This window comes from Caretta caretta, chromosome 17, assembly GCF_965140235.1.
Source record: "Caretta caretta isolate rCarCar2 chromosome 17, rCarCar1.hap1, whole genome shotgun sequence".
Classification (NCBI taxonomy): domain Eukaryota; kingdom Metazoa; phylum Chordata; order Testudines; family Cheloniidae; genus Caretta; species Caretta caretta.
Window position 1 is genome coordinate 1,941,254 of NC_134222.1, and position 15,759 is coordinate 1,957,012.

The window sequence follows — 15,759 nt, forward strand, 5'->3', positions numbered from 1 at the left end:
GCACCCCCCATCCCCGAAACCCACCGAGCTCCGCCAGCGCCCCTCAATCCCGACCCGCAGCCCCTGATAGCCCGGCCCTGGGCTCCCCCCATCCCCGAAACCCACCGAGCTCCGCCAGCGCCCCTCAATCCCGACCCGCAGCCCCTGATAGCCCGGCCCTGGGCTCCCCCATCCCCGAAACCCACCGAGCTCCGCCAGTGCCCCTCAATCCCGACCCGCAGCCCCTGATAGCCCGGCCCTGGGCTCCCCCATCCCCGAAACCCACCGAGCTCCGCCAGCGCCCCTCAGTCCTGACCCGCAGCCCCCTGATAGCCCGGCCCTGGGCTCCCCCCAGATCCAACAAGCTTCACGTCCCAGGGGTCTGGACTCCAGCACCCCCCCCTCTGCCAGACCCTGCCCCTGTCGTGCCGCCCAGCATTTCCTCTGCCTGAACCCAGAGAAAGAGCCACCTGCGTGACCACAGCTACAACCCCATGACACTACAGCATCTCCGCCTGGGGGCTGGCTGCTCTTGGGGGGCTGAGCTCAAACAGCAGAGACTGCCCCAAGCCTTCCCTACCCTCCTCCCACCCCTCTGTCCTGCAATGCCCCACGGCCTACCCCATGACTGCCCTCATCCCCCAGCCAATGCTGGCACATTTGACTCATCCCTGCTGCTGGGGTCCAGCTCCAGGAGGGCTGCGGGGTGGCACCCCCATGGGAACGCTGCTCTGGTGAGAGGTGCCGGGAGCCTGGTGCTGAAGGGCACGACCCCTCTGCGCTCCCTTGGCCACGGCCTCAGCGCCAGCCTGCAGCGAGGGGGCAGTCAGGGGATTGTGACGTGAGCGCCAGAGCCGAGAGCCCTCAAGCTCCTCCCTTAGGCCCCCGCGTGGCAACCAGCCAGGCCAGGGCACCATGTCAGTGGCCCCTTGGCCCTCCAGACGGGAACCCCTGGTAAGTCTTCAGCCCATGTTCCTTGGAGCCTCCCACCTCATCGGCTGCCTCAGCGCTGGCTCCCTCAGGCTCTACGGCCCACCTCTGCCATCAGCCAGGCGGGGGCGAGACACGGAGCAGCTGGTGGGCTGGGAGCATTGCTGAGGCTGGGGACGAGGAGGCTGCATATGGTGTGTGGGGTGGGATTCACACTGGGGGCTCGATGTGGGCACTGCAGGCAGAGGGGTCAGGGCGAGGGAGGAGACAGAAGCTCAGGGCAGGATAGTGGCACTGCCGGGCTCCAAGCCTGGGGTGGGGAGCAGGGGAGAAAGTCCCTGAGATCCAGGCTAGCCTGTAGGTGTGTGGCTGGCTCCCCCCGCCAACAACCGCCTTTGCAGAGCCCCACAGGAGGCTCCCCGGAGGCACGTCCCTCGGCTGGCCCTGTCGCACATGGGCGCCGTGCGGGAGGAGCGGCTCCGCCCTGCTATCAGCGACAAGGGGCCTAACTTTGCCGGTAATTATGTTAAATGAGCCCGTAATTGCTCACACCAATTATCTCTCCATTAGCGTGTCTCTCTGGTTGGTGCCCGTTTAACCTGGCGATGTCGCAGATTAACTCCGCCAGCAATCCCAGAGCTTTAAACAGGCTAATTGGCCCTGGCTGGTTGCAGCTGTGCCAGGGAAACAGGGGTTCACCTGCAGGGGAGTGGGCGGGGCCGCCCTGCGGACACACTCTTGGCACTGGGCACAGGGGCGAGATGGGTGCGCGCTCTGACCCAGGGCTGAGCCTAACTCCAGAAATCCTGGGAGGGAGATGCTGTTGGGTGCCCCAGGCTATGGGGGGAGAGGGGTGACGTGGTGGCCTGGGAGGAGGAGGGGGCTCTGAGAGGGACAGGTGTGGGGGTGTATATGACCCACACTTAGCCAGAGCTTGCCTGGCCGCTCCCAGCCAAGGTGAAGTGCAAAGGGTCCAGGTGGGATGCCAGGCTGTGCTCTGTGCAGACACGCGCCCACGGGGGGGTGCCGTGCTACAGGTCCAGTGTGCCCATATTACAAAGGGACTCTCGGTTGGCTCCATGGGAGGGGAAAGGGCCCCTCCCCAGCCTCAGCTGCCAGGGCCCCTTTCGCCAGGGACAGGGGCATGCTTGGCCCCATTGCTAAGCCAGGTGGCCTCTGGCTCCAGCACATGGCCTGGAGACAAAGGATTCTTAGCTACAAGCCACCGGACACTGACTGCCAGTCCCCTTCCCAAACCTGCCAGGCCCATCAGCTCCTGGGAGCAGCCCCCACACTGCTGTGGGGCAGCACTCCTCTCCCGGGGGTGGGGCTGCCTCGTGGGGCACTGGGTCTAGGGCGCAGGGCACCACATCATGCCCCCCAGCCCTGCGGCAGCATCAGAGCTCTGAGTGACCTGCTGCGCCCCACCAAGTGACGAGGCGAGCACGACGGGCCCTCTGGCTGCAGGAGGGCACCAAGGGCGGGGCCATGTCTGGCTGGCATGTGTGGGGGGCAGGACGGCACAGGGACCGTGGCTCCGCAGGGCACCGCAAGCCGTGCCCGTACCTTGGAAGCGGAAGTGGAAGGTGCCGGGGCTGGCGGGCTGGGGGCTCTGGAACCGCACGCTGACCCGGTTGGTCGGGCTGCGGATCACCTGGCCCCTCATGAGGAAGGACTCGTTGGCCAGGACGACAGGCTCCGCGCCCCCAAAGGTCTCCATGGTGACCGTCTCCCCTTCCGACAGGCTGATGTTCAGGACCTGTGGGAGGAAGGGGCATTGTCAGTGGGGCATCAAGTTATTGCCAGCCCATGTGCTTGGCCCAAGGGCAGAGCAGGGGCACCTCCCCCGTTGGCCTTTCCCCTGGTCCCGCCCGGGCGACTGGCACAGCAGGGGGCTGGCTTGCCCCCCCCCCCAGCTAAATCTGAGAGCCTGGGAGGAGTCACCTGGCCAGCCGCCCCACACCTGCCGGGCTCCAGAGACAGCCCACAGCTCTCCTGCGCCAGGCCTGCCAGCTCCATGGGGTGGGCAGTCACCCAGACTGCCCCCAAGAGGGGCCGGTGCTCACGCCCAGGGGGCTTGTCTCCTCTTCTGGAAGGGGATGTGCCTATCCCCACCCAGATCCTCCCCCGACACCCCCCCCACCCCCGCTGCCCCCCAGAGCCCCAGTGCCAGGCGAGCACGTCTCTCTCAGCACCTTTTCCCACAGTCAGTAAGCGAGCGGTGAGGCCGGTCTGCCCAGGGCCAATGGCAGCAGCAGCTTTCAAACATACTTAGCAGCCCCGAAAATCTCGGTGCTGGGAGATGCCTTGGACAGGCGGCGCTCGGCATGCTGCCCCTGCGCGGGCTGGAACCGGGCCCGTGGGCAGGGGGCAGAGCCCGCAGGAGAGCCGCCCGCTGTGCCCTGCTCCGATGCTGAGCGGGCCCCGGCCCCGACACTGGGCTCTGACTGGGCCAGGTCAGAGGGCAACGCTCCAGCGGCACCATGGCGAAGCTCCCGTGATTGAGAAGAGCCATCGGTGTCCACGGCAGCGCTGGGGCAGAGACCCGTGGCAGCACGGCGAGTGAATCCCAGGGCTTACGGGCCAGAGAGATGCCTGGCAGGGAGCCAGGACAGAACGGCCCCGCCACGTGGCCCTGGGGGGGTGGGGAGAGACAGAGCCGTCTTTAATTGTGGGGTCTCAGAGTGCTGGAGACCTCTGGGGCCTCCTGCCCCACCAGAGGGTCAGCACCACCATCCCAGTGCACAGAGGCCAGGGACTCACCAAGGCCACACAGTGTCAGGCAGAAGCAGAGCTGGGGACAGAACCCAGGAGTCCTGGCTCCCGGTCCCCCCACCCCCACTCTAACCCCCTGGATCCCGCTCCACGCTGGGCCATGCCACCCCCAGGCTGTTTCTCCCAACCCCCCGCAGGCAGGGCTGGAGCTGGCCTAGCCCTGGCTAGGCCCCGTCATGGCCCTGTTGCCGCAGTAGACCCTGGCCAGGAGGACGTGGGTGCTGCTCCCTGGCTGGTGCTGCCCACGCTGCCATTAGCTTCCCCAGGGGCACACGGGCCAGCTCCCCCAAGCAGCCGTTCAGTGGCAATATGCCCTCGCTCCATTGCCATGGTAACTGGCGGCTGTCCCAGCCGAGAGCTTTGGAGCTGCGAGCTTTGCCAGCACGTGGGGCCCCGGCCTCCGAGGGCTCCCTCTGCTTGGCCACGCAAGGGGGCAGCACTATGGGCCCCTCCATTACCCTGCCCCAGACATTGTCCTGGGAAGGCGGGGTTAGCTACTGCGGGGGCAGATCCTGGATCTCCCCGTTTGGGGCCTAAGCCAGCATGGCAGCTGGGGGAGGGGTGAAGGGACAGGACCCAAAGGGAACTGCTGGGCGCCCCAGGCCCAGGGGCGTGGCTGGAGGGACAGGAGGGCGGCTTGTCCCTCTGGAGACTCCAGGCCACCCTTGGAAGGGGGCACAGCGGTTCCAGTCCCTTCTGCGGGCTGCCGAGGCCGCGGGGCCCATCCCCCGGGGCACGGAACGGCCTGCACCCGGCGCAGCCACAGCATGCAGCTCCTGAAGACAAAACACGCAGTGGCTCGTGCTGGGCCTCGCCCTGGGAGAGGGCAGGCAGTGGGGCTGCCATGGTGCCCACATGCGAGGCAGGTACGGGTCACAGATGGTACCCGCTTGCTGCAAACCCCTTGTGGAGACAACATTTGCACGGGCCCAGTGAAAGCAGGGAGAGCTGCCCGGGTGCAAACCACATCTCCGACACTGGTTCCTGGGGCAGCAGCACCAGAGACTGGAACCCCAGGGAGGCCAAGGTCGGGAGTGGAGCTGGTGCCAGCAGTACAGGGGACCCCACAGCCAGCATGCAGGGGCAGAGGGCGGGCAGAGCCCAGAGGAGCCCCCGCAGGTGCTCCCAGGTATAGGGGGCTCTGCAGGCAGCAGCTCAGATGCCAGGCAGGAAGGGAGCCCTGGGAATGGCACGTGTCAGCCTCACACGGCTCATGGCGGGCATGCACATTCACTCCCTTGGCCTTAACAGGCAGGCTCGAGAGCCAATGGGAACCGGGTTAGAGGCTCTGGGCACGGCCCGATGGATCCCGGCCAGCAGGAGATGGAGAACCGCCAGCACAACGAGCTCCAGATGGCGAAGAGACGCAGCCAGCTGGAGAGAGGGGCCCAGCCACCGAGCTAGCGGAGCAGGGAGCCTCCAGCAGGATCCACACAGCACACAGACACTCCCCCATGCGTGGGCACCACGCATACACCCCCTCCCCCGTGTGCACACACACGCAGAGACCCCCCAGGCAGGGGCACACGCATACTCATAAACCCCCATGCACACGCAAACACACATACTCATAGATCCCCCCCACGCACACTCATACACACTCCCCCATGCATGTATGTGCGTACACACACTCAGCAGCAACGAGAGGAGCCCAGGAGAGGGTTCCGTGGTAGGATGCAGCAGCCGCAGGCCAGGCTGGGTTTGGCTGCGCGTCTGCAGGTTGCTGCAGGGCTCTTGCTTGCCAACCCCAGCGGTGCCGTGCAAGTGCCACGTGACTCAGCAGCAGTCAAAGCGGAGCAGCTCGCCCCCCGGCCCCAGGGGGCTGCTACCGGGCTAGAGCCTGCAGCCCACCCACATGGGGTGTTCCCACAACGGGCTAAGCCCAGCTTTAACTGAACTGCTTTCACACCGGTCTGGATCATGCTGGGCACCGTTTGGTGCAGAGGTGGCCTGGATGGGAGGACAGCTGGAAGCTGGTTTATGCAATGGGAGCTGGGTGCAGGCCAGGGCACAAGCTCATGCTGGTTTAGTGCATGTGATGCCTTCCCCGCAAGCGGCTGCCCACCTTTGGGGGCAGGGCACACAGAGGGCACAGAGAGCTTCAGCCTGGGTTTCATAGCTGCCTCTGGGCCAGTGCGATCCCGTCGCGTCTCCGTGCACCTCCCCATCCCAGTTCCAAGGGCTAAGGCGGCCCTGGTCCTCCCAAGAGAGCGAGAACGTGGCTGCCCTCCCAGGCAGAACAGACCAGGCCCTGCCCAGCACTCTCAGTCAAGCTGCATCGCATTCACTTAGAGCAACCATGGATTCCCGCGGCGGGCGCGGTCATGGCTGCCACTCAGCCATGCAGTGTGGAAATGCAGACAGATTGCCCAGCACAGGCGAGGAAATGGAGTTCTCTCCCGTGATTGTTCTGCAAATTCAGAAACTCCAGCTGGGGTGGGCGGTGACCTGGACAGGGGCCCTGGGCAGCAGCCAATCCGCCAGACACATAGGCAAGCTTTGGGGCAGACACAGGTGGAGCAGTACCGCCTCCGGCCTCGTCCGAGCGAACACAGGTAACTGCCCCACTCTCCCTTTACTGGTTTCAGCATCCCTGGGCCTTTACATCTGCAGCTGTTCCAGCCAGCAGCAAGAGCAGAGCAGTCCCCACTGCCCCTCTTCTGTGCCACATGCCCACTCCGCGTATCCCCATAGCCGCAGTCTCTAAGCCTCACGCCCCCTGCTCTGGGAGTCAGGATCGCCCCTGCTTTACAGGGAGGCACCACAGCTCAGAGAGACTCAGCCAAGGTCTCCCAGAGCTAGGAATTAAACCCAGGCATCCTAAGTCTCACCCGGCCCAGCTCTGAGCTGCTCGCTTGCTGCTGGAGGTGAGCGGGCATCCGCACACTCACAGGGGTGAGGGCTCGGGCTCCCAGCTTGCTGGGAATCCTGGGAAGGTTTAACCTTGAGGTTTCCTGGCTACAGTTTATATTTTAATGGATCGTTATAAAATATAACAACCCCCGCCCGTTTGGGACTCCCCCCCCCCCAGTAGGGCCTGGGGATGGGGCGCAGGTAGCTGGGGAGTAGGGGTCCCGTTCAGTAGCCACGGAAAGCCCCGAGGCCCTGTGGCTGGGGGGCAGCCATGTAGCCCGGCACACACATTTCAAGGACCAGCCCCCAGTCCTTAGTGTCCATCCCCGAGGCCTGGCTCCCGGCAGCTCTCTGCTGCGACGACATCATCACTTATCCTGAGAAACCCCAAGCTGTTGCCTTGTCTCATTAGGAGGTGATTGGATATTAATGATGTTAATTAAGCAACGCTACACGGTAATGGAGAGCAGTGCCGGTACGCACATTCTCACCCTGTGACGCTAATTACTGTGAGGTACCTGCCGGGTGGCAGGGGTTTGGGCAGCCGCGTGCGGGCCAGCACCGTGCAGAGCTCCTTGCCGGGCTGTTAAACTGTGGCGGGATGGAGAACCACGGGGAGGTGGGAAACTCCTTGCTTGGCTCCATGGCGATCAGCTTCCCAACCCGTAGCTAGCCCCAGTGCTGCGCTGGGCTCACCCTGCCATAATGGGCCAGGGCCAGACCGTGGGTTGATCTCCCTCCCCAGCCCCTCAGGATGCTGGCTGATCGTGGGCCAACCCAGCCTGGGTCTGGGGGATGTGAAACCAGAGCTTGGCTTAGAGCTGGAGCGTGACACAGGCCCACAATGCCCAGCCCCGGGCAAGCAGAGCCTGCCTTGTTCTCCTCCGGGTGCTGCCACCCTGCCCGCTCAGCCTGGCCAGCCGGCGCGGCACCACCCTGCCTCAATGGATGGAGCCTGTGCGGCTGGTGGAGGCGGCGGGGTTATTTATTTATTAATATGGAGTTTGAAGGCTCTGCTGTTGCCGAGGTCTAATTAGGCCCCAGGAGAGGGACTGGCTGGGGGCTGGGGGCTGGGGCACATTGTTCAAATGTCGCCAAATACCACATGCATTGATTTGACATTCTGCAGCACAGCTGCTGCCCTTTCAGCATTCACATGCCCCTCGGTAGAGGGTTGGGTTTGCTCCTTAGTGGCATTTCCAGCCCCCCTGCAGTTGGACGGGCTCCTCAATTGCACCCCAGGTCCCCTGCTCCTCCCCCTGGGGAGTCCCTTCCTGCTCGCCAGCCAGCGTTTCCCTCCCAGGTGGTTCTGCGTAGCCAAGAGAGAAAGTCCTGGAGTGCTGGGCCATGGGCCCACCACAGACCCCATCAGAGCAGGGCTGGCCTTTGCTGCTATCTCCATTCCACAGCACTGTGGCGGCGTAACGGCCTTGTGACGGAGTGGGGGAGTTTCTTGCTTTTCCTTGTTTCCTATGGGGGATTTTATTGGTTTTCCTAGGGTTTGCATGCAGAGACAGTGTGACTCAGTTTCCCTGGGTGCTATGGGTTTAACAACGTGATGGGAGAGGGAGTTTGTTGTTACAGAGGACCGGAGAGGGAACTTGGGACCCCAACCACTGGCGCGGAGAATGGAGACCCCAGCCAGGTGACCTGGTGACCCGGAGGCCCAGCTCAGGAGGCCCAGCTGGGTCTGGCCAGTGGGAGGACAATGGGCTGCGAAGAAAGGAGAAGGGGCCCAGGCGACCCTGTAGATGACCCTGTTTACCTGCAGAGAAGACAATGGACAGAGGCGGGGCTTGGAGCCGGTGCTATCAGATGCACAGCTGGGAAGCAGGGGGGCTCTGGGCTGGAGGGAGGGAGCAGGCAGAGGCCACCTGGATGCAGGGGAGACTTGGATATGCTGTGCTGGGGGAGGCCAGGCCTAAGGCCCTGAGAGTTTCCTGTGCTGTGTTCAATGCTCAATAAACCCTCCTGTTTTACACTGGCTGAGAGTCGCTCCGGTCTAGAGAACAGGGTTGCATCATCCCCTTCGGGGAGGGGTGGGGGTGGAGGCCCTGGGGGGCCAGAGTAAGTGGACTTCCTGTGGGGGCCCATGGCGAGAAACGGGTGTGCTAAGGCTCAGAGAGGTGTGGCTCCAGGAGGTGGAGGGGCTTAACCCCGAGAGAGAGTGGACCCCTGGGAGAAGGGCTGTCGCACTGAAAGGGGCACCCCCTACGGACCGCATGGGCCAAGTCCGTGACAACGTGGTAGCAGAGGGTGGCTCGCGGATGTACCCTGTAGACGGTGGGCTGCGAGCACAGGCGCCTGGCAGTGAGTGGCTGCCAGCGATAGAACAAGGGTATTGAAAGGGACCGGCCTGGAAATGGCCTATAACCAGCTCTGTACGAGGGACCTGGCATGTCTGCGCAGGGAGAGAGGGCTGAGCGTGGGGAGGCTTACTAAGGAGCAGCTGATGGCTCAGCTTGTAGAGAATGACCAGTCTGAGGAACAGGCTCCAGACCCCAGGGGGGCTCCTGGGGTGCCCGGAGAGCCGGGGAATAGCCGTGGGGGCAGTCTGGGTAGTAACCGGGAACCTATCAGACCCGACTCCCCAGGCAGCGCAGGGGGACCCCAGTTGGATTCCTCCCTGGAAGAGCTGCGGAGACTGGAGCTGGTGCTGAAAGCGAAGGAGCTGGAGCTGGAGGAGCGGAGGCTGGCAGACAGAAAGAGAGAACAAGAGGACCGTGCGGAACAGCGGAAGCACCAGTTGGCGTTGGAGGAGCGGTGGGCTAAGAGGGCCTGCCGGGGGATAAGTGGGGAAGGGCCCGAGATGCCAGTGTTGTGGGGAATCTAGACACCAAACTGCTGCCCCGGTTTAAGGAGAGGGGGGGCTATTGATGCCTATCTCATAGCCTTTGAGAAGGCTAGTGAGCTGAAACAGACTGACCCTGCAGACAGGCTCTGCTGTCTGACCCCCCTGCTGGTCCCACGGCCATAGAGGCATTCAGCCCAAGGGATGGTATTGAGACGGGGACTATGACCTGTTCTAACAGGCTTTGCTGCAGAAGTTTGAACTGACCCCCGAGGCGTACAGGAAACGATTCTGGGGTGTACGCAAGACCTCAGGCGTCACCTACAAGGAGGTCGCCAACCTGCTGGGGGAATATCTCCTCAAGTGGGGGAAGGGAGCAGGGGCCACGATCGCACAGGACGTGTATAACCTGGTGGGGTTGGAGCAGCTGTGCGACATCTGCCCTCCAGATCTTAAGATGTGGTTAGTGGACCGGAAGCCCAAAGATCTGCGCAGTACGGGGGCACTGGCAGAAGAGTTTGTTGACAGCAGATCGGGGGCAGGAGGGAGACCCACATCAGGGACTCAGAAGGGGAGTCACCCAGAGCCCTCTCCAAGGTGGGACTTTAGGAAGCCCAACTCAGGGGTGCCCGGGAATGCCGGGGTGGGCCGACTCCCCTGGTGGGACTTGAGGGACCTGAAATGTAATGACTGTGGCCAAAAGGGACACAAGGTGGCATAATACCTGAAGATGAAGGAAATGGCAGCTAAGCAGAACCCGCGGGGTGTCAACTGGATGGGAGTCCACTGAGAGGGGGCAGCGCGGGGCCCGGGGGCCGCAGTCGAGAGGGCTGTGCCAGGAGGAGGGGACTGCCAGGCCAGGCCCTCAGGGGAAGGCGGGGCTCCAGGTCCAGAGTGCCCATACTCCATCCACCCACACAGCCTTGGGTGACCATGGTTCCTGCAGTGGTGCCCATGCTACTCACTCCTGCAGCCACAGCAGGGCCTGCCCTGACCCTCCAACCTGGCACCATGGCCCAATTCCCTGTCCCACAGCTGGAGATGCCCCCTGCCAGGTAGTAAGGAGGAAGGCCCAGCATGCTTTGCGCAGAAAGATTTGCATATTGAGTGTTGCCCGGTACCACCAGTGCCATCTGTTGTGGGGGAGGAGAGCTGCAGGGTGCTCAGCGCGGGCTCCGCTGGGGCGCTCCCAGCACAAGGCTCAGGGGGGCGACAGGCGGCGGTGGGGGTTGGGGGGTTGGCGGTTTGCAGGCACTTCGCTAGGATTCCATTCGCGCCGTGAGACTCACACGGCCCAGAAACCCCTCCCGTCCCCTGCATGGCCCGGCCTCGAGCCCGTGGGTGTTCTTCCCCACTCAGGGACTTGGGGGCTGCAGGGTCCCCCACCGGCTGCCCCAGCTGGTGATGCGGCATTCAGGAGCCCACGTTACCGACCTTGATCTCCACGCCGTAGCCGGGGTATCCGGAGATTGTGTAAGTGCAGTCCAGGCTGTCATAGGGAGAACTGACCGGCTCTGGAGACTCCAAGGAACCCTCGGGGCCAGTGAGGTTCCAGTTGCACGGAGCTGGGGACAAGAGGAAACCATGGGATCAGACAGGCTTCACGCCTGCTCCCGGCCCCGCCAGCCTATTGCACCCCTCCTCTCCCAGACAGGGTCTAGCATCCTCACCCCCTCCTCTTGCTAGCCCGGTCTCTGGGACACCTGGTGTTGATGAGAGGGTGGCTCATGGTTTCACCCCCAGCCAGGGAAGTGGAACCCCTGGTTAGCCTCATCCCCAGTACCCCACCAAGGGCCAGAAGCAGCCTGTACCCTCTCTCCCGCACCAGCCCCATCTCCTTAGATAAGAGTTTTCCCAGGACAAGCCCCCGGCTTCTGGGTTTGCTGCCATCATGCCCCATTTCACACTCACACTGTTGCGCTGGGCCAGAGGCCATGGGCTAAACTGGCCTCCATCTAGAGTGCGTCTACACTGGGCCTAGCTCTAGCAGGGGTGCAAAGGCGGGAGCGCTAGCGTGGACCGGGCACAGGTCCCGTCTAACCCTGCTTTGCTGTGGGGCCCATCTCCAGTACAGCTCCCACTGCCCCCTTCCTGGTGGGGCCACGGCCACAGGCCCCCCACCCCAGGAGGGGCTGCACGCCACAGCAACAGCAGCCCCCTCCCACTGGGCCGCGCACCCTGGGAACCTGGGGGATGAGTGTTCCTGGCGGAGAGGTCAAAGCAGCTGAGCTCGATCCTTAGAGCCGTTCCATACCTGGACAGCAGCTGTCCTGGCTGCTGCAACAGGGTGCTCGCCAGCTCAGCCTATGGGTGCCCTCCAGCCCAGTCCCCGTGGGAGCCGGCTCCCAACCGAGGCAGCTGGTGTCTCCGGCAGCCCGTGACCATCTCCCCGCCATGTGGTGACACACTTGCTGTGCGCCTGCCACGCGCTGGGCGTGGAACGATGCTGCCAGTCAGACCTCTGCCCAACTCTTCCTCGGCTTCCCTTGTGTCGCCAACGTATCGCGACTGCCCTGCGCGGACGGCCCACTGCCAACAGCCCCCTTTTAGCCTCACCCCAAAAGCGGGTCCAGCTCTCTCCGAAGACCCTGCAGCCACTCCCACCCCCGCTTTAGCAGGCGGCCTGGCCTGGTGCCCCTGGTCACCGCTAGGGTGGGAGTGCCCTCACCTGGTACCTGCACCGTGGTGATGGTAGTCGTGGTGATGATGGTGGTTGTGGTGGTTTCCTCGTCGTCCCCAGAAACCGTGGCTGTGACGGCAGCCTCCGGCTCGGGCTCCTTGGCCCATGGCAGTGCTGGGCCGGGCACCTGTGGCGAGACAAACCAGGCTGTGGGGGTGATGGCGGTTGTGGTGTTGCTGACCACCATGTCGGTGGTGGCTTGACCTGGGTTGGTCAGGGCAGCTTGGGAGATGGCAGGCGTGGGGGTGATGGGAGGCTCCGTGAGGACAGAGGCGGAGTTGGTCTCTGGGCCAGCTGGCTGGGGCTCTGCCCATGGGGCCACGCGGCCTGCAGCCGTGGTCAGCAGCTCCTCAGTGAACGCCGGCTTGACCATTTCTGGGGTCCTCTCCGCGTCTCTGGCCTTGGCCTTCTCTCCCACTAGGGCCGTGGGGCTGGTCATGGTCACGGGGGCTGTGGCTGGCACCGTGAGGGATGTAGTCAGGTCAGAAAACACCGGAAGGTCATCTTGGTTTGGCAGGTTGGCCCTGGGGGTCTGGGTGATCCGCCCTGGCACGTCGGGCAGGACCGGGCCTGGCCCCCGCAGGCCCCATGTGAGAAAGGGCACCTGCCTCAGATAGTCCTTCTTCACCAGGGCCTCGTGCAGGAACTCCTCCAGCAGCGGGTGATGGTTGAGCAGCGTCAGCGTTGGGGCCGTGGTGACAAAATGGACCTTGCCCTCCAGCTCGTCCGGAGTGGGGGGCACCGTCTGGTCCCCCTCAGCCTCAGAGCTCCCCGCTGCCCTCTGGCCCACCACGTTCGGCTCCTCCGAGGCAAAGTCTGGAAGGAGGAGAGAGGTGGCTGAGAACAGGGGTGGCCAAGATCGAAGGGGCTAGGGAGGGGCGGGGAGCTGGGCTGTCAGAGGCCTGGCAATATGAACCTTGGCATCGTGCCCCACCACCCCCAAAGGGCTCAATCGTGGCAAGTCACAGGGTGGCGGCTGGTGCTTCGGAGGCACCCAAATGCTCAGAACACCCCCGCCCCGCCAGCAGGAGACCCCCAGGACGCTGGCTGCCACCTGAGGCAGCACCCTGAGCCCTCCAGGCCCCCAGGCTGGCCTGGGTGCTGCTCTCAGACCAGCTGCCAATTCCCTCAGCAGCTGCCGACAGCCACAAGCCTCCGCCAAGCTTGTGGGGGGACAGACGCCATGTGCGGAGGGGGACAGGTCCCCCCCAGCGCAGCGCCCTCAGAGCAGCGCCCGATTGCAGAGTCAATGATGTTCTGGCTCCAGCTGTCTTTACCCAAGAACACACATCCTCCGATAAAGTCGTCAGCTTTATCGAAAGCGATTGGCGCCTCCTCTTAGATACTGTTCTGCCTCGCTGCTCCCCTTCCCAGAGGCATGGGGGGGGTCTGCAGAGCTGCCCCCCCGACCACCAAGAGGCCCTGCATTGCCCTGCTCCTGCCTGCAGTCATGGCTTCAACACCACACGCCCTGGGCCGCCGACCTCAGAACAAACTGAGCTACTGGCCTCTGCACTGTGCCCAGGGCCCCCGGGGAGGGGAACTGGAGCCCTGCTGGCAACACCAAAGGCCCCAGCTTCTCTAAGAGACAGCGCACCCCTTTCCTGGGCAGCTGGAGCCTGGCAGGAGCCTGGATCTCAGCTCCCCCCGTGAGCAGGCCCCAAGTGAGGCTCCTGAAGGCTCCCCAGAATTCACTCTCCTGCTGGCCGTGTGCCCTGCCCAGCCTGGTCTCTGAATCTGGGCCAGCCCAAAGCCAGTGCCCCACACATTGCAATGGTGCCAGGGGTCCTCGGGTGCTCAGCCCTTAGCCCTGGCACCAGTATCTTGCAGACCCAAACTATCGCCCTGGTGCGGGGACACAGCAAGCAGCTCCATCGCGCAGCCAGGCTGGGGGCCCTACATGGGGCTGGTGTCCTGAGCCCGGACCTGGAGAATGGAGGGGCCAGGACACTGGCAACAAAGGACAGGCAGCTGAGTAACTGCCCCAGAACTGCGCCCACCCCACTCCTTCTCCTACCCAAGACAGGCTCCAGGCCTTACCGTGCCAGGCCAGCTGCAGGGGCCAGGGACGGGAACTGAGCTGACCCCCGTGACTGAGACAAGCCCAGCTGCGAGCCAGCCCCTTCCCCACACAGGCAAGGCAGGGGCACTGTGAAGACCCCCTCCCCATTTCCTGCGAGGAGGGGCTGGCAGCCGGCAGAGGAGCGGGAGCAGCGAGGCAGAACGGTATCTAAGAGGAGGCGCCAATCGCTTTCGATAAAGCTGACGACTTTATCGGGGGACGTGTGTTCTTGGGTAAAGAGAGCTGGAGCCGGAGCATCATTGACTGTGCAATTGGCAGCTGGCTCAGCAGCCCTGCCACGCGGCCGATGGGTGCTGCCACGGCTCTGGGGAGACGGCGCTTCTGGCCAGCATTACGGGGCCCTTACCCTGCATGTGGCTGCTCCGGGGGGGCATGCCCAGCAATGCAACACGTGCTAATGGATGGGATGCTGCAGCTTGTTTCACTTTGAGGGGCACGGGTGTTTCCCATCCCCCACCCGCCCTGCTGTGCTGAAGGTTAGCGCAAAGAGGGGCAGGAGAGCACTACTGGCTTACGGAGGGGGCTCCCGGCCAAGACCAGCCCAGCACAGCCCGCCCAGGGCAACCAGAGGTGACTCCCAGCTGAGACTGGCTCAGCCGGAGCTCCCCTGACCCAGTGGCTGCTCATAGGCCATGAGGTTCCCCCTACTCCCAGCTGCAGTGCCTGGCAGGATCAAGCCCAGTGCATCACTACACAACAGCTGGGGGCCCTGTAGGGGCTGAGTCCTGCCTGTCGCACCCACTACAGGTCGGGCCCCCGGGACCTCCAGAGGGGGGGCAGGGCCAACCCCAAAGTGCAGCCAGCGGCCCTGCAGCCAGGCAAGGCGGGGCAGAGCTCTGCAGCCCAACCCCCAGCCTGGGGCAGGAACTCCTCTCCCAAGGGTCCTGCTCCTCACCCTGGCCTGGGGCGAGCCTCACCGCTGCAGGCAGAGGGAGCACAGGGCGTGCCCAGCGCAGGTGGAGAGAGAGAAGAGAGTGCCGTGCCCGTGCTGGGATGGCCCCAGGGTTGAGTGTCCCCACGGGGAGCCTGGGGCCTGCTGACCTGTGCTGGGAGGGGTGTGAGAGAGAATCCCCCCATCCCAAGGACCTGCCGGGCAGCACAGGGGGCCACGGAGACGCCAGTGCCGGGAAAGTCAGATGCCAGGCAGGCTGCTCTGGAGAGGGGCCTGCAGCCTGCAGGCAGGGGAGTGTGAAGCAGCCCATGTCACAGCTGGGGCTGAGCCCAGGAGCTAACAAATGCACTGGCCCAGCCGAGCGGAGACCTACATCTAATGGCAGCAGTGAGACCCTCCCTCCTGCTGCCCACCGGTGCCGGAGCAGGATGCACTCACGCCTGTGCCTGCCAGAATGTGGAGCCAACTTGGGGGTGTTACCTGACTGCCTGCAGCCCCCGCCATGGCCCCGCCGCCCTCCTGCTCGCTCCCAGCCCCCGCCATGGCCCCGCCACCCTCCTGCTCGCTCCCAGCCCCCACCATGTCCCCGCCGCCCTCCTGCCCGCTCCCAGCCCCGCCACCCTCCTGCTCACTCCCAGCCCCACCATGGCCACCCTCCTGCTTGCTCCCAGCCCCGCCGCCCTCCTGCCCGCTCCCAGCCCCGCCACCCTCCTGCTCGCTCCCAGCCCCCGCCATGGCCCCGCCACCCTCCTGCTCGCTCCCAGCCCCCGCCATGG

General features: G+C 64.4%; 1 protein-coding gene across 2 annotated transcripts in view; it reads right to left on the reverse strand.

The window, feature by feature from the left end:
• The window catches only part of SEZ6 (seizure related 6 homolog), a 71,002-nt gene that overhangs the window by 18,175 nt on the left and 37,068 nt on the right, over positions 1 to 15,759 (reverse strand). For both annotated transcript variants that reach the window (XM_048823500.2, XM_048823499.2), the window contains exons 2-4: positions 11,997 to 12,824; positions 10,763 to 10,893; positions 2,476 to 2,668 (exon numbers count right to left, since the gene is read on the reverse strand). In XM_048823500.2, the coding sequence (XP_048679457.2) occupies positions 2,476 to 2,668; positions 10,763 to 10,893; positions 11,997 to 12,824 (1,152 nt within the window). The remainder of the gene's footprint in view (positions 1 to 2,475; positions 2,669 to 10,762; positions 10,894 to 11,996; positions 12,825 to 15,759) is intronic.